This window comes from Manis pentadactyla, chromosome 5, assembly GCF_030020395.1.
Source record: "Manis pentadactyla isolate mManPen7 chromosome 5, mManPen7.hap1, whole genome shotgun sequence".
NCBI classification, from domain to species: domain Eukaryota; kingdom Metazoa; phylum Chordata; class Mammalia; order Pholidota; family Manidae; genus Manis; species Manis pentadactyla.
The window spans coordinates 147361727-147380111 of NC_080023.1; the positions used below are offsets into that span (position 1 = coordinate 147361727).

The window sequence follows — 18385 nt, forward strand, 5'->3', positions numbered from 1 at the left end:
ACAAAGACACCAGGCAGGCAGATGATAAAAATGTGTTTCAAGTATATTTAATTGGAAATTTAGTACATCCCTGCATAGCTGCATGGCAGCTTCTGGTTCTTATTTCTGAAAGTGATTTGCCCTCAAACCCATTTTCGGTTCAGGAATATAATTATTTGTATAAAACCATTTTGGGTTCAAAATTTAGAGATTTCTTCCAAGTTTCACTTGCTTGTTACTAAAATGTTATGTCTCAAACTGCAAAAGAGATTGTCTCCAATACTGAATAGGAGAGGAAATGAGCTATATACACCAGACAAAAATATTTGTGAGTATAAAACTGAAGGAACAAAATAGCAGCAGACTCACAGACTCCAAGAAGGAACTAGTGGTTACCAAAGGGGAGGAGTGTGGGAGGGCGGGTGGGGAGGGAGGGAGAAGGGGATTGAGGGGTATTATGTTTAGTACACATGGTGTGGGGGATCACGGGGAGAACAGTGTAGCACAGAGAAGGCACATAGTGGATCTCTCCCAACTTGCTGCACTGATGGACAGTGACTGCATCGGGTTATGGGTGGGGACTTGATAATATGGATGAATGTAGTAACCACATTGTTTTTTCATGTGAAACCTTCATAAGAGTGTATATCAATCATACCTTAAAAAATTTTAAATATATATATTTGTGAGTATAATAAATTTTTAATTACAAATTTAATTGGGCATAAGAACATATTTTTTATCTTACAGGTTATATTAAAAGAGAAAGTAAAAGAACTGAATTTACATGAGGTAAGTTACCTATAAGTATTTTAATAATGAGCTGTTTTCTAATAGTGGTGTATATACTATGGTATGCACAAATAACTTTCAGAATGAAAAAAATTAGACTTGTTTTGATCAGCTTAATAGAAGATTTGAGAGTGAGGTCACAAAAATAAGTTGTGTGACAGAGAAGGGACATAGTGGAACTCTGGCAACTTGCACTGATGGACAGTGACTGCATTGGGGTGTGGGTGGGGACTTGATAATGTGGGTGAATGCAATAACCACATTGTTTTTCCATGTGAAAAAAGAGGATACATAGCTCATATTTTTAATAGGGATGGTGCCAATGTAAGATTTTGTAGTATTTGAGGAGGAAATAGATATAAATTAGTTTTTCTACCAAAGATGAATTTGCACTAATTTCACTCTTGAAATCATGTTCCCGTGTTAGTGCCTTCTTACCAATGACACAGAAAACACAGTGATTACCTCACCAGGGTGGGGGTTTGGGAGGCAAGGCAGAGGATTGGAAGAGGGAAGAACGTACATAGGGAGAGAGGCTCCTTGGCACTGTTGGACGATGAGCCTGTGTGCTTGGTTCACAGGTGTTCACTGTGTCATGCTTTGTGACTTAAATACAAAGTGTGTGTCCTGCAGTACACCTTAAGATACATAAACTGTAAGACTCTTTTTCTTTTTTTTCCCTGTGTTGCCCCTGACTACAAATGTTCAGAACTTTTAATTTTAGGGCCCTTTTTCTTCCTCTTTTTCCGAGTTCTTGAATTGATGTTTAAAACAATGATTTGGAAAGTTGCTTGTAATAGCTGTTTTTTTTTATAGCCTAACTGGTGAAGCTACATTGCCAGTCTCTTCAAAGAAAGCTGATTTGTGAATTATTTGCAAATAATAAAAATAATGATTTATATTATTGTTGACTACTTTGAAATCATCTATTGCTCCTTTGCTCTTTCTGCATGTTTTTTTAATCAAAGAATTGATATGTTCCAGCATATTAGATATTATTACATATTAGATATTACTTGGGGTCTCTTTGATACAGCGTATTAGACATTATTTGGGGTCTCTTTGATGACCATAAATCCAAAGATTAAATTCTGACATACATTAGCAATATTGAATAACCAGGTTCATCAGAAACATAATTCTTCCTTATTGTTTTGAATCTTTAGAATCTTTATCCTGAATAAATGCATTGTATTGCATCATTATGTATTCATCAGTATCCCAGCTGCACCCACCAATTCCAGTTTTGCAGAGTCTGATCAAGTTACTGGTCCCCTTTTTCCCTATTTTTTGAAGCTATAGCTATGAAAACATAACCTTGCTTTATGCTTGTTGCTGGAGGCCATCCTGTATTTTTTGTAATTTGGTCCTTTCCAGTTGCATTTCTTGGTGATGAAACTATTTTTGTCATATGTGTGTGTGTGTATGCATTCCTGTAGCCTTATTTTTTTTATTCTTTTTTTTTTATTAAGGTATCATTGATATACAATCTTATGAAGGTTTCACATGAGCAGCCTTGTGTTTACTGCATTCACCCATATTATCAAGTCCCCCCAACACATCCCACCGCAGTCACTGTCCATCAGCATAGCAAGATGCCACAGAGTCACTACTGTCTTCCCTGTGCTTCCTGTAGCCTTATTATACAGTGAAATACAACTTGGTCCTGTGTAAGCACATGGAATTTTGATATGGATACTGTTATTAGTGAATAGTTATAATAATGGAAAATCAGAGACAAGCTAAATATCCATCAATAGTATAATGAATAAATAAAACGTGATACACTGGAAGATTATCCACAAAGAAAAAGGAGGGAAGGAAGGTAACCTGATGCAGTGATTCATACAATGAGGTACTAAAGCACACAAAATTAAGGAATGAGTTCTATCTATTGTATAGATCTGTGGCAGAATCTTGAAAAAAGCAAGTTGCAAAATGATATAAATATTTATATCACATATGTAAGGTAAATGCCACATTGTTCATGGATTTATATGCAGTATGCAAAGTGTTTTTCTGAGTTTGAGAAAGATGCATAATGATCACATACAGGAGGAGAGAAGAGGAAAAGAGTGGGGAAGTTGAGGTCAAAAGGGATGTTAGTTTTATATATAATGTTCTTAATTTTAAAATAGGAAAATAAGTTAACATATTACTTTGAAAATAATTTTTAAATTATTGAATACATAAAACATGTCAGACACTATACTAAACCATGGAGACACAAAGCAGCATAAAATACTCATTTCTGCTCTTAAATAGTTACAGACTAAAGTACCAAATGACTTCACTCATTTGTGGAGTATAAAAACAAAGCAAAACTGAGGGAACAAAACAGCAGCAGACTCACAGACTCCAAGAAGGGACTAGTGGTTACCAAAGGGGAGAGAGAAGGGGATTAAGGAGCCCTGTAATTCACAATCACAATATAACTAGGTCATGGGGAAGGCAGTACCACATGGAGAAGACGTAATGACTCTATAGCATCTTACTACACTGATAGACAGTGACCGTAATAGAGGGGGTGAGGACTTGATAATATGGGTGAATGTTGAAACCACAATGTTGTTTATATGAAACCTTCATAAGATTGTATATCAATGATACTTTAATAATTTTAAAAAACTGATTTCCCAAAGTAAAAAAAAAGTTTCAGTCCAGATGAGAAAGTCATACTAGAGAGTGCAGAAGGGTGCTGTGTTCGCTGGAGTATACACTGACAAGCCCTTGAGGGTCTGGTATTGCAGGATTGCATGGCTTCTTGGCTTTTGCAGCCCTAAGGGAGCTTTCCTGGGACCTTGACTCAGCTGCCCAGGCAGCCTTCCCCCACCTTCTAAGACAGTTGATTCTACAGCTGTGATTATTTATATCACTTTTTGTTTAGCTTTTTCTACCAGTCTAGGAGTCAAGCTAACACTTTTTGTAAGTGAAACTAAGGAAGTGATATATACATATTCAGAGCATGAGAATATACTGTACTTCAATAAAGAAAAATACCCTCTCTCAAAATCCATCATCCTCCCTGTTTCTTTTCTTCCTCCATCTTTTAACAGAGACATAGGTAGAAAGAAACTGATGTCCAAGAGAAACAACAGAACAATTATGCAAATAGAACAATAAATCTTATGTAATAGAAGCCTTGGTGTTAAGAGAACCAGAAAGGTACCATGGAAGCTTTGGGGCAGGCAGGTCCTTTGTAAAGGAGATGCCAGCACTCAGCTCTAGGTAATTGTTACCATGGGGAAACAGGCCATCTGTTTGCAGATCTGTGCCTTTTCAAGAGAGGCCTGAAAGTCTTGGCATTAGTCTAAAATCTACTCACCATTTGCATTTAGTGTTTGACTTTTTTACCACAGGGTCCCCAGGCCTGGTTATGGTGAGTGATTGCCTTCTCCATTAAATTTCTTTTGCACCTTTGTCAAAAATCAAATGGCCATAGAGACCCACACAGCCACACCAGTGGCCGCACGCCACACGCTGTGACCACTGCGCCCGAGAGGCATGCGCGGGCACCCTGCAGCCCGGTCCCCCGCTCCGGGGCGGTCCCGAACGAGCAGCAGAGGCGGCAGCATGCGGCGCGGTCATTAGTCGGGCAGCGAGACCGCCCCCACAAAGCCCGGCAAGGAGGCGGGGCCCCGCGCCAGGCCGGCCCGCCCACCGGGGAGCCGGCTGCAGTGGCGGGGAAGGCGGGGCGGTGGACGGCAGCTCGAAAGTAGCGCCCTCCACCACGCGCGAACGGAGGTTATGAATGTGATTTCTGATGAAACTGGATTGGAATAATTTTCATGATGTTTGATATTTATATATATATATTTTTAATTTTGCATTTGACTTAAAGTGCCATGAGAAAATTTGCATATTGCAAGGTGAACCTAGCCACCTCCTAGATTTGGGTACTCTTGGATGTGTTCCTTCCGCTTTACTTGAGTGAATTCAACAAATGTAATGAAAAAAAGGAGAGAGGACTTCCTGCGGGGATGTTCTAGAGCCAGTACAAAAGCCTCAGGAAGGTCCTGGAGAAATGGTGAAACCAGCTGTCATTCCTAAAGAGGATCAAGATAAGATGAAAGCGATGTTTAAAATCAATCAGTTCAATTTAATGGCAAGTGAGATGATTGCACTCAACAGATATTTACCAGATGTCAGGTTAGAGGGGTGTAAAACAAAGGTGTATCCAAATAATCTTCCTACAACAAGTGTGATTGTTTTCCACAGTGAGGCTTGGAGCACACTTCTGAGAACTGTCCATAGTATCATTAATCGCTCACCAAGACACATGGCAGAAGAAATTGTTCTAGTAGACGATGCCAGTGAAAGAGACTTTTTGAAAAGACCTCTAGAGAGTTATGTGAAAAAATTTAAAGAACCAGTTCATGTAATTCGAATGGAACAACGTTATGGATCGATCAGAGCTAGATTAAAAGGAGCTGCTGTGTCTAAAGGACCAGTGATCACCTTCTTAGATGCTCACTGTGAGTGTACAGTGGGATGGCTGGAGCCTGTCTTGGCCAGGACCAAACATGACAGGAAAACAGTGGCATGTCCTGTTATTGATGTGATCAGTAATGATACTTCTAAATACACGGCAGGCTATGGTATGACTTATGGTGGCTTCAACTGGAAGTTCAATTTTTGCTGGTATCCTGTTCTCCAAAGAGAAATGGACAGGAGGAAAGGTGATTGGATTCTTCCTGTCAGAACACCTACAATGGCAGGAGGCCTTTTTTCAATAGACAGAGATTACTTTCAGGAAATTGGAACATATGATGCTGGAATGGATATTTGGGGAGGAGAAAACTAGAAATTTCCTTCAGGATTTGGCAGTGTCAGGGAACTTTGGAGACTATTACCTGTTCACATGTTGGACATGTGTTTCAGAAAGCCACACCTTACACATTTCCTGGAGCCCAGGGCAGATTACCAATAAAAATAACAGATGACTTGCAGAAGTATGGATGGATGAAGTCAAGAATTTCTTCTATATAATTTGTCCAGGAGTTACAAAGGTAGATTATGGAGACATATCATCAAGACGTGGTCTAAGACACAAACTACAATGCAGACCTTTCTCTTGGTACCTAGATAATATTTATCTTGATTCCCAGATTCCACATCACTATTTCTCTTTGGAAGAGAGAAAAAATATGAAAACAGATCAGTGTCTAGACAACATGGCTAGAAAAGAGAATGAAAAAGTTGGAATTTTTAACTGTCATGGTATGGGAGGTAATAAGGTTTTCTCTTATACTGCTAACAAAGAAGTTAGAACAGATGACCTTTGCTTGGATGTCTCCAAACTTAATGGCCTGGTCACAATGCTCAAATACCACCATCTAAAAGGCAACCAACTTTGGGAGTATGACCCAGTGAAATTAACCCTGCAGCATGTGAACAGTAATCAGTGCCTGGATAAAGCCACAGAAGAGGACAGTCAGGTGCCCAGCATTAGAGACTGCAGTGGAAACCGGTCCCAGCAGTGGCTCCTTCAAAATGTCATCCTTCCAGAAATAGAATCTGAGACCAAATTTACAAAAAGAAAAAAAGATTGACTGGGCTACGTCAGCATACATTTCTGCCACATTCTTAAGTAGCAAAAAAGGAAAAGTCCCTTCCTCCTGCAGGATGGAAGGTTTATCAGCCATTAAAACTTATACTCCTCTTGCTTTTCACTAGCTGTGAACCAACCTTCCTGCCCAAGGACATGAAAATATGTAGTAGCAAGACTGTGCACACTGATGTTTACAAGATTGAAAGAGTCATTCAACAAGAATCATTGAAAAGAATATTCAGACAATGAAATAACAGAATGTGCTTTCCAGAGAGCTGCACCTTTTAGGGTTTCCTTGCACACCAGTAATTTCTACTGAATGTGCTGTCATAACGAAGAGATTTCCAACATACCACAAGAAGGAAAAACTCTCCAAACCACTACCTTTTATATATATAGATGTTCCATTTACAATAGTAGCAAACAGAATAAAATACCCAGTAATAAATCTAACTAAAGAAGCATTTATATGCTGAAACTACAAAACAACATTGGAAGATATCTGTGTTCATGGTTTGGAAGACTAACTAATGTTAATATGGCAATATTCCCCAAAATATTTAAGAGAATAAACACAATCCCTATCAAAATTATAGCTGCCTTTTGGGGGATGGGGGTGGTGGTAGAAATTGACAAGCAGATCCTAAAATACTCATGGAAATACAAAGACCAAGAATAGCCAAAAATCAATCTTAAAAAAGAACAGAGTTAGAGATTTCACACCTCCTAATTTCAGAACTTACCACACAGCTACAGTGTTTAAGACAGTGTGATACAGGCAGATGGGTAAAATCAGTGGAACTGAATTCAGAAATAAACTCATACTATTTGTGGTCAATCAATTTTCAACAATGGTTCCAAGGCAACTCAATGTTCAACAAATGGTGCTGGGATAACCAGATAACCACGTGTAAAAGAATGAAGTTGGAACCCTGGTTCACATCACATACAACAGTTAACTCAAAAATGGATCAAAGCCCTACTTGTAACAACTAAAATTACAAAACTCAAAGAAGTAAAAAAAGATAAATCATCGTGGCTTTGGTGTAGACAGTGGTTTCTTAGACACAACACATAAAGCACAAGCAACCAAAGGAAAAATAAATTGAATTAGATCAAAATTTAAAACTTTTGAGCTTCAAAGAATATTAAGAAAGTAAAAAGACAACCCACAGGGAGAAAAATGTTTGCAGATCTTACATCTGATAAGTCTAGTAACCAGAATCTGTAAAGAACTCTTACAACTCAGTAATAAAAAGCTCACAAAAAAGATGTGCAAATAGTTTATCCCAGTCTTTTCATCCTAACAGTGTCTTGCAGAACAAAAGTTTTTTTAATTTGATGAAGTTGCATTTATTAATTTTTTTTCCTTTGGTTGCTTGTGCTTTAGGAGTCAGATCATGCTTTTGGTTCCTATGGATGTCTAATTTGCTCCAACACCATTTGTTGAAGAGACTTCCTTCTGCCATTGAATCGCTTTTGCACCTTTGTCAAAACCAGTTGGCTATCTGATAAGGGATTTGTGTCTAAAATATATAAAGAACTCTTATAAGTCAATAACAAAAGAAAAATAACCGAACTACAAAATGGGCAAAGGATTTGAATATACATTTCTCCAAAGAAAATATACATTTCTCAAAATGGCCAATATGCACATCATTAGTCATTAGGAATGCAAATCAAAACCACAATGAGATACCACTTTAACCATCTAGGATGGTTATAAGCAAAACAACAATAAGAATAACCTGAAGATAGGGAGAAGTTGAAATTCTTATATACTACTGATGGGAATATGAAATAGTGCAGCCACTTTGGAAAACAGTTTAGTAGTTCCTCAAATTCTCCTCATAGGTGTATACCCAAAATAATTGAAAACACAAACAGATACTTGCACGCAATGTTGAGAGCAACAGTATTCACAATAACCACAAGATAGAAACAGCTCAAGTGGCCATCAATAAATGAATGGATTTTAAAAGGTGGTATATCTATAATGCTGCTTAGCCATAAAAATGAATGAAGTATCGATTCATGCTACAATGTAGATGAACCCTGCAGGCACATACTAAGTGAAAGAGAACAAGATACAAAAGACTACATATTATATGACACCATTTCATGATTCTGTTCCATTAATGGGAAGTGACCCAAATAGATAAATCGATCAAGACAGAAAGTTGATTAGTGGCTGCCAGGGACTGGGGAAAAAGGGGAGTGGGGAGTGAGTGCATATGGGTAAGGCTTTTGGGGGGCAGGTGATGAAAATGCTCAGGAAAATAGTTGGAGTGGTTGCACAACTCGGAATATACTAAAAACTGCTGAATTGCCCTCTTTAAGGGGTGAGTATTGTAGTATGTGAATTACATCTCCACTTTCAAAAGGGAATGGGAATCACACTGCAGGAACAATCTGAAGTCGAAATAGTGGAAATATGGTCTATAATGTTGTAAAATTAGTTTGAACCTGCCAGGAACTTCTAAGAAGTCAGCGCTAAGGCTTTTCTTTTCCTGATTACCCTTGACTTTTAGTCACCTGTAGCACTCAGCATGTCAGAATTTATCCCATATTTTTTTTCAGGTGACTGTGGGTTTGTAAGAACATAACCGCACTTTATAATAATTTTGAGAAGGCTACAAATCTCATTTTGGATCCTGGAAATGAGTGACTTGCCCAGCCTCTTGCCCTTTGGTAGTATCAGCACTGAATCCCCAGAAGGCTGATCCAGCAGTCCTGACCCTGTTCCAGGAGAAGGCTGTGCTGGGACAGAAGCTGAGCATTTAAGGCCAGAGGGCCTGTCCACACAGGCTAGGAGGTGGGATGCATTCCCCCTATACAGATGGAAAGCTGAGGCCCAAAGACCAGAACTGCTGGCTTCTCATCTTTGCATACAGCTTGTTCTCAACCTTCCTCCAGAAAACAAAAAATGGACTTGAAAATAATGCTCCCATCCCGAAATTTAAACATGAATAAAAACAATTGGCATAGGTAGACTGCCTTCCTGTCTCCTCAGCCCTGCCGCCACCTGAGCTGATACGTTCCAATGAGGGGAACAGGGCAGGTGGTGTCCTCACTTTACAGAAGGAACAGAGCTTAGGAGGCATTATGATGGCAGAGGTCACACAGCCAGTGGGGTGTCCAAGCCAAGGCCAGCCATCTGTCCAGCATTCCTCCTTGCTCTCCTGCTGTCTCCACAGTAATGCCAAATCTGATGACAATTATCCATTCTGCTCCTGTGAAAATCCTGTCTGCTGTATTAACCATTAAAATGGTTAATTTTGTGCATCATGTAAACACAAGGCTGCCGTCTACTGTATACACAAGACTCAGAGCACCCTGGAGAAGGGTGTTGGAAGACCAGCATTCACAGCACTAGCCATGGGGCACCAGGAGCCACTTGTCCTGTCACATAACCTAAGAGACTGGGTTAGTGTTACAGGTTAAGAAACAGGCAACAGGGAGGCCGTGTCAGCAGTCTGAGCATGAAATGGTGATGGCTGAAACATGATCCCTGGAGATGGACAGGGAAGCAAGCAGGGAGGAGTTCACCCTTTGGGTGGGAGACAGAAATGGGACAGCACATCAGTACAACAGACCGAGGGCCCCAGCCAGGCCCTGCCCCTCACCAGTTGCATGGCCTCAGACAACGTGGTTGTTGCTTTGAACTTCTGTTCCCTCATCTATACAGCAGGTAAATGCAACAATACTTGGTGTCCCTGGACTCTGGTAAGTGCCCAAGAAGTGATGATTGGAACCAGGCATGTGGGTGTGAGGAAGACCTCTTTGCAGGCTGTGGAGCCTAGCTACCTGAAAGAGAACAATACTGGCCCCCCTGCACATTTCCATCGGTTTCAGTTGAGTGACTCCTGAATAATGGTGTCTTTATATATAACAAAGACACCAACAGGACAGTGCCAGCATGAATTTTCCAAGCACTATAAAAGCGCGTTACTGCAGGCATGCTGTGGTTAGCTTCCACAATGACAGCAGAGGAAGGAGAGCCCCGTGGGGCCTGTGCTGCTGAGCAGGCAGAGAATTCCCTGCAGACTGGCAGCCCCCAGCGTGCCACAGGTTACATTATGTTCAGCCCATCCAGTGAGAATAAACCAGACTCTTCTGATGCACCAAGTAAAGGAAGCTGCCTCTTGATGTCTGTCTTTTCCTGTCTGCCCTCCGTCTTGAAAACGTGTGACAGGAAGAGCAGTCTTCAGAAGACCTCACCCGTTCTAGCCTGTTTCTTTTACTTAATGAGTTGTGGGACACTCAGTTCCTTAAATGGCTGGGCCTGAGCAGCCTGCACTTACTTTGTGGCCTGTGAGAGTACTTGGCAGACACTGCCTCATCTGCAAACTTGTCTTTCAGCTCTGTGCAGTGTGTCTAGAAGACTTCAAGCCTCGAGATGAGTTGGGAATTTGTCCGTGTAAGCACGCCTTCCACAGAAAGTGAGTACTGGTGTGGAATCACTGAAGGGGACCTGAGTTTGAGGCACATCAACCCAACTTATTTATGGGCTTGAGGCAGTGCCAGGCAAGCTTGTTGGCTTCATGACTGGTCTATACTGAAGAAAGCTGAAAGCACCCCACAGGGAGGAAGGACCAGGATGGTGGGACATGACCACCATGGCAGGACTTTGGTTAGAGAGCCAGATGAGCCCACACCTCCTTCGTGCCCAGGCAATAAACAGCTGTTTTACTGGAACATTCCAATGAGAGCTTCTATTCCTACAAACTTATTTTAATCAAAACCATAGTTATTTTAAATCCAAATGAATAGTCTGAATGTAAATGGTAGTGTGGGGCATCTCCTCTCCCTGCAGACATACTAATATTTCCCCTTTCCTTGCAAGTTTATGGATTCTGTATTTCTGTTAGAAAATTTTATTTCTCCTACTTGCCTCAGTGTACTTCATTCTTTAAGAAAGTCATGGGTGACTGAGGGGACAGCATGCTGCCTTCTTAGTACCCTTTTTGGGAAAATTGGAGGCTCTGGTTCTTCCAGGAGCTAAAATGCATCCTCCACCCAGTGGAGCTCCTGGCTAACAGCTGTTCACACCAGCTCCAGCTCTGGGTGACAGGCATGTGCACCACATGAGGCATGTGGGCAGGGATGCTGTGAGCACAGGCCTGACATCTTTCCTCCTGTGGTATCTCACTCTGCAGGTGCCTTATTAAGTGGCTGGAGGTTCGGAAAGTGTGTCCACTGTGCAACATGCCGGTCCTGCAGCTGGCTCAGCTGCACAGTAAGCAGGACCGTGGACCCCCACAGGGGCCCCTGCCTGGGGCTGAGAACATTGTATAGCTCACCAAAAGGATCAAACTGCTGCAGGAGCCGATATCCACGCGGAGCCAAGAGTACGAGCTGTCTCTGTGTTGGCTGCTCTACCTGGGACACCAGCTGCCACTTCCTTTGCCTCATGAAGAACTCGGGCCGGCTAAGCTGGGAACCCTGACCTTCTGGGTCTTGTAACAACCAGAGCTCGCTGACACTACCCTACACCAAGAGGAGAGGAGTGGCTGAGCCTGCAGGTTTGGTTCAAGAAACTTTATGAGGGTCTCTTGCTAACTCCATTACACTGTCTCCCAGACACTTATCTCCATGCCAAGGTGAATCTTTATCAGCAGAAGGGAAGATGAACACAGGCATTAGAGAAGGGGACTGAGGGCAGGTCTGTACAGCCAGCCCCCTGCCATGTGGACAGACCGGCCCCTGTGCAGCCAGCGCATGCCTTCCAGCAGCAAACCCTCACGGCAGCCGGAGCCAAGTCAAACCAGCAGTTACCTCAGCTGAAGCACGACCGGGTGCCGGTGGTTGGTGAGGCAGTGCCCACGGGGCTCTTCACGTTATGCTCCTTGGATAAGACCATCTTGGAGCCAAGGGCTTTGGTTACAACAGAGTGGCAGTGCCCTTTACCAGCCCCGTCTCCTCAAGTTCACAGTCCTTGCTAATCAAATCATCTGAGCTAAAAACATTAGATGTGCTTGGAAAGGTCTGGGCAGGAGCTATTTCCTCTTACTTCCTCCTCCTCCTCAGCAGTGCCACGTGGCCAGGCTGCCCAAAGGAGCCCCAGCAGGGGTTGGGCCTCTTTCACACGCTGTCCCTGTGAGCAAGGGGGCCTCAGGGTGCTACCACGCCTACACACACATTGCTGCTGGTCCTGGCCCGCTGCCTCAGTCGCGAGCCCTGGCCAGCTCGAAAGGAGCAGGTTTCTGTGAATGGCCAGCCTTCCCTGCTCCTTCCTTCCTCTGCTGTCTTCCCTTTCTTGCCCTCTCTGTCTCTACTTAAGAGAAAATGCCCATCCTGACTTTTTAGCAGTTTAAACCGTCCCAACTAAGATCCCTATGTAATTCTGAAGCTGGAGATCCACTTGAAGTTGTAAATAGTTTCAGGAAGCTCCTGCAGGGCCGTCACCCGTTGGTGTGTGCCTCAGTATTCAGACCTGCGGTAACTAACTGAAAGTGTCTTTTCAGAAAAGAAATGCATGCTGCTCTTTGGCTCTGTCTGTCCAGCTTTTCTAGAAATGACTCAGAGTCCATTAGGATTCGTGAATATTGTATAACTTAGCTGCGTGAAGCAGCTTTGGGTCAGATAGTAAGTTCTGTTCTTCAGCCCTGCTCTCCACCTCCTCCTGTCTTAGGGAGACTCAACAGCTTTGCCTCTGCTCCATCCCACAGGTATGAGGGCGGGCAGTTTCTCAGTGAAAAATATGATCTGCAAGGTGTGGAGAGGATGGAGGGCACTCTGCTACTTTTACATGGCATGTGTCCAGGGATTTCTTCTGGAGTCCATTCTCTCTGTACAATGGGAGGGGGAACCTGTGTCCTTGGCTCAGGTGGCTGGAGTCAGACGAGGAGGAAAATTCCCATTAGCCTAGAAAAGTGTTGGGCAGAATCCAGTTTGGAAAATTACAAATCCAGTTGGTCACAAATGGCTGTTTCCTATGTGTGTGCCCCATTCGTGCTATGCCAACTGGACTGCTGCTAAAACGGCAAGGGAAGTGTGGGGTATTTTTACATGAAGCCTTAGCCCAAATGGCACCCATGAGAACCATTTGTCCACCCCCACCCTATCTCTGTTTTCTGTAGTTGAATGCTGTAGAGCACCATTTACAGTGAAATGTTTTCAGTGACCAATGTCAGGGTAGGCTTGCTTTGGGACTAGCCTCACTAATGGCCATCACCCACCATTTTCCAGGGAATGGCCTTGGGATGAATGTCTCCTTGTTGTTACAGGGTCCCAGTAGGAGAAAGAGCATTCCCCTCAGAGGAGGAATTCTAGTACTCTACACAACAAATGGGTGCAGCTCACAGCTTGTTACAGCCTTTCAGTCGCAGCCCTTTCCTTTTCCTGTATGTTGGTATTAAGGAGACAGCCTCCCCAAGCCCCTGTATTTGGAGGGAGACAACTTAATCCATCTCACTGTCACAGCAAGTTGAAGTGGTTGGTGTGTGGCGCTGGGCCTGAGGCACCACGCTTAAAGTTCCAGCCTTAGGGGAAAGCTGGCAAATGCGATGCCCTTTCCACAGGGGACCATTGTGGTTTATTTGCCCTGTGAGGTGCTCTCAGATGACCCCAGCACTTGTAAGCGTGGGGTCTTTGTAAAACGCACCTCTGCCCTTAAGTCATCTTCCCTTCAGTGGCTCAGTGTCCTGCTGCAGGTGACCAGTAGTTGCAGTGGCTCTGAGCAGCACCACCTGAATGCCCTTCCTCCCATTGGGGCCCTCCTCAGACCCCGGTGCTGCTCTGCTGTAACTGCAAATGGCCAGGCTTTCATTTGTCTTCCTTTAATTCTGATTAAAATCAGTTTTGTGTGAAGGAAGAGTTTAAATCTCCATCTAGACTTTTCTTTAAACCTTATCTTGGCTTAGGCTCACCTCTCAGTGACCACCCTGTCCACAGCTATCACCTAGTTGTTGGTGACCTTTTGTTAATCTGTAGACACATGGGGACACTAGTCTGCTCGTGGGCCATGGGCTGGTGACATGGCAACTTTCTTTACTTGGTCATACTGTGTCTTAGGCAGCTCAGAGGTTGGGTGTTTGTGTGCTGTTGGTTAGTGGAGCAGAACTCAGCCCCAGCTGGACTTGGAGGGTGGCTGAATCATTGTCGTCATTGCTAGGAGTACAGCTGAATGCAGCTGCTTTAGCAACAGGGAAAACCAGCCTGACTTGATTCCTGATTGAACAGGCATAAGACGACACTAGTCATCTGCTGCTTTTCTTTGCCACAGTGTGATTTGGTTAGGCCTGTCCCTGGCAGGTAAGGGCCTTTTTTGCCTGTGCTCAGACAGGTAACAGGACAAGAGAGAAACGGCCAGATGGGAGCAGGTAGCCCATGGGGAAGTCTGGGCTGAGGAACACAAGACCTCTCACCGTTCTTGAGAAGGGCTGACACATGAAAATCCTTTTCCCAGTACCAAGCCCCTCAGATCCATCAGAGGAATGACTTTGAGCCATCCCTTCGCACTGCTCCACTCCAAACCCTGTCATCTCCATGGCCTATTACTCCCCCTCTGCTGTGCTACTGTGAACTGCGGTTTATTTTTCTGAGGCTTCCTACAGATTAGGAAATGCACACAGGGAGCCATCCCCAGAGCTCGGGGCAGAAGTGTCAGAGTGCTTTCAGTCACCCTCTTGCCACTCACCAGTCAGATGCCTTTCTGCAGGCTAGCCTCCCTGGGCCTGTTTCCTTCTCAACACCCAGCAGCTGTAGTTAAGTGTCCTTACCGACCCCTGAGGACCAGCCACCATGTCCAAGCCTGGAGTCATGGAAGCCACTGCTACATGGTAACATCACACAGGTTGCTTGGGGCTCCTCTGTTGTCCCATAGAAAGACTGGCCATTACTGAGGTGGAGGGGCCTCTCCAGGGCGCCTGGCTCTCCCCCTTTACCCTATCGTCCCTAGTCACCACCTCCACCTTTGCCCGTGGTGTTGTTGCTCAGTGCTGAATGTTGCTTCAACTTTCTGAATTGGTAATTCCTTCACAGTTCACAAATTGGAACAGTTTAAAGTCTCCTTGAATCCCTGACCTCCAGCAAGCCCAACTTCTCACCCCTTGAGCACCCACACTTAGTTTATTCCTATATATCCTTCCAGAGATCACTTACACATATACAGGTGAACATGTGTATAGATGTGTACATATATATACTTTTTTTTTACTCATGTGATACTGTACAAGTATAATCAGGAGCATTCCTATTCTGTGGGAAGAGCCATCCCAGAAGTCAGCATTGTCTGTAAAAAGTGAGCCCAGAACTGGGATGTTTCTGCCATCACTTTCCTTCTGAATGAGGCATTTTATTGATTGCAGCATACTAGAATCCTGGTTTTCTATACAAATCTGGAAGTACAATCCCTTCTTGACCCTTCTCATGGATGCCCAGATAGTAGGTGCACAACCAGTCTGCAGACTTTCTGACCTGCAGCAGGACACTCGAGAAGGCTCTGCAGCCAAGAGCACCAGTGCGTTCTTCTTGCCCAGGTCCAGCAGCCTCTGCAGGGGCCCTGCCCGGCCCCCGTCACTCCACCAGTTCCAACTGAGGCTTAGAGTCCAGCAGCCAAGTCTGCCTACATCAGTCATGGTCTCTTAAGCCAGCTCCCGGGTTTCTGAGGCAGGAGTCTGAGACATAGCAGCAGCTGAAGGCCTGAAGCGTCCATCTATTGTGTGGGGCAGGTGTTGCTAAGCAGTAGTTTCCTCAGGATTAACCAGATACCCCACAAAGCCCCTGAGTACATGGATCCGCTCCCTTCGCCTCCCCACTGTATGCACACACTGAAAGATGCTTCCCACAGAATTTCCCTGCTAGCCCAGCATTTTTTTCCCATTCGACAACAGAAATTACCCCACCAGTAATCTTAAAGAAAAAATTTTATTCCATTATTGCCCCTACAGAAGGTAAAACTTAAGGCTGATTCCTCCAGGTGGCGGCACTGGAGGAAGGGGCATGGACTCTGCTTCTCGGTCCTTGCCCATGTCCTGGTGTCCAGCCAACCTGGGCTGCTCCCAGATTGCAAATGCAACTGGCCCCCCCAGCCTGAACCCTGAATAGGAACTCTGTGTGAACCACCACCCTTCTGTCCTTATCCATCCCTGGCCCTGGGTTAGTGTCTTTCACATGAGCCATGATGAATTTGAGTAAAGGGCATGAACATGTCTAAATTCATGATGTCCAAATTCTTGTGAAACACAGTAACTGGAAAATGCTGGGTCATGGTCCTTTAGTTTAAAGGATCCCATGAGCCATGGAATGTGCTTCCATTTGAGGGGAACTGAGGAAATGAGGAAATGTTCAGTAAAGCTGTCATTTTCCCAGTTCAGCTTTAGAGCCCAGACTTTTGCAAGATCGGAATAGTTTTATTCTTTTAGACCAAGCAGCAGCGCTTGGCTCACCAGTCCAGTGCTCACTTCTGTGGCTGCCAGGTCAGGGAGAACATCCTCCCTGCTCCAGGGACATGTGCCTAGAACACGGGCCCTACCTGGGTCACAGGATTTGTCTTTATTTTGCTGAAGCTCCTTCCAGCTCCCTGTGCCAGTACAAGCCTGGAGGGCCTGTGTCTTGGGCCAGCTGTATACCCTCCCTCCATCTGCCCCTTCTCTTCTAGGCTGCACTAATGAGGGTGGGCAGGTGGGACAGTGTTAGTCCCTTGGGTGACAGCCAGGTCTTCCAATAGTGTTCCCATCATCTCTGGGTCTCCTGACAGATCACTGCCAGGAAGGGGAGTAGTTTATAGTCTTGTAGTTTAGCCCACTGGGGTCATTAACTCCCTTAAAAAAAAGGTTTATGAAATGCTGAAGCTCAGATTTCATAGACATGTTTGTACACTAAGAATTCTGCAGCAGAATATTTTTAAACATTCGCAGTTTTTTGTAAGCTATATTTTTGTATATTTAATTGCTATTTTAAATTTTTAATGCATTTTTTTGCTAATTACTCCCATTTAAAAAATAAAACATGCATGTAATTGACTGAAACAAATGTAAATAAAAAGCAGATTTGGAAAATACTTCATGTTGGGCTGTACCCTTCAACTCAGAAGGCCTGTGGCCACCCACATCCAGCACTGAAATCCATGTAGCAAAGAACTGGAAAAGTCAAGGTAAGTGGTTCTTAGCAACCTGAGTTGGTCATCAGCAACATGTAATTGTAATAAAGCAGCTTCTGGCCTGTCATGGGATGTGGGGTGCCACTGGGGTGCAGGTCAGCAGTGATGAGCCAAGGCCTCACCTGCCAGCCTGGCTTTCCACACTGCAGATGCAACTGGACACAGATAAGCCATCACCCAAATGTGGACACTGGTGCTTGGCCTAGTGGAGTGGGGGGGCGGGGGGGGGAGGAGCAAGTAGAACCAGGCCACACCTCACCCCTCTAGCTCCATCTCAGTTCTGGAAGTACCAACTGTTCTGTTAGGAAGAGAACATAAACACCTCTTGGTCTAAAGTCATCTGGTAGCAGATACCATTTCTCTTCACCACCCCTCACTAGGACAGCTTTTGCCCTATAGCTTTGGGGAAACTGCTCCCCTCAAGGCCATCCATGATCCTGCAGCCATATCTGGGCCACCTCTTAGACCTCTGAACACAGGTGCCTGGGTAACTTCTCTCCCCTCAGCCTCCTGAGCACCAGGCCCCACCTGTGCCCTCTGACCACTCTTCAGCTTTCTTTGTAGCCTTTTCCTTCTCTGCCGGTCTTTTAACTTTTATTCTCACTTTACCTGGATGTCCACTGAATTCCCACCTACGTGCACATCACTCTCAGGCCTGTTGTCTCCAACCCAAGTATCTAGCTGCCTACTTGGTACGAAAAACCACAGTCCAAAACTGAGACTCGCCAACAAGCCCAGGTGCCCTTCCAGAAGCTCCCTCTCCCCCACATCCAATCCCCACATCCTTTCTCACCTGGGCTATGACCACAGCCAGTGCCACTCAGACTGCCTCTAGTTTGGGAGCATAGGATGAGGTCCTCAAGCTGCATGTAGAGGGCAGACTGGAAGGGACAACTGCTGAGATAAGAGAGGACAATGGCTTAGAGCAAGCAGGGTGGTGGCAGTGGTGACTGGAGATT

The 18385-nt window shown here is 44.3% G+C and overlaps 1 protein-coding gene and 1 pseudogene across 10 annotated transcripts in view; both read left to right on the forward strand.

Moving 5' to 3' along the window:
* Positions 1 to 17327, forward strand: part of RNF24 (ring finger protein 24) — a 92011-nt gene extending 74684 nt beyond the window's left edge. For all 10 annotated transcript variants that reach the window (XM_057502778.1, XM_057502776.1, XM_057502771.1 and 7 more), the window contains 3 exons: positions 730 to 771; positions 10685 to 10764; positions 11482 to 17327. In XM_057502778.1, coding sequence (XP_057358761.1) covers positions 730 to 771; positions 10685 to 10764; positions 11482 to 11620 — 261 coding nt within the window. In that variant the 3' untranslated portion in view covers positions 11621 to 17327. The remainder of the gene's footprint in view (positions 1 to 729; positions 772 to 10684; positions 10765 to 11481) is intronic.
* LOC118912248 (polypeptide N-acetylgalactosaminyltransferase 1-like) lies at positions 1945 to 11523 on the forward strand (annotated as a pseudogene).
* Positions 17328 to 18385: the final 1058 nt, after the last annotated feature.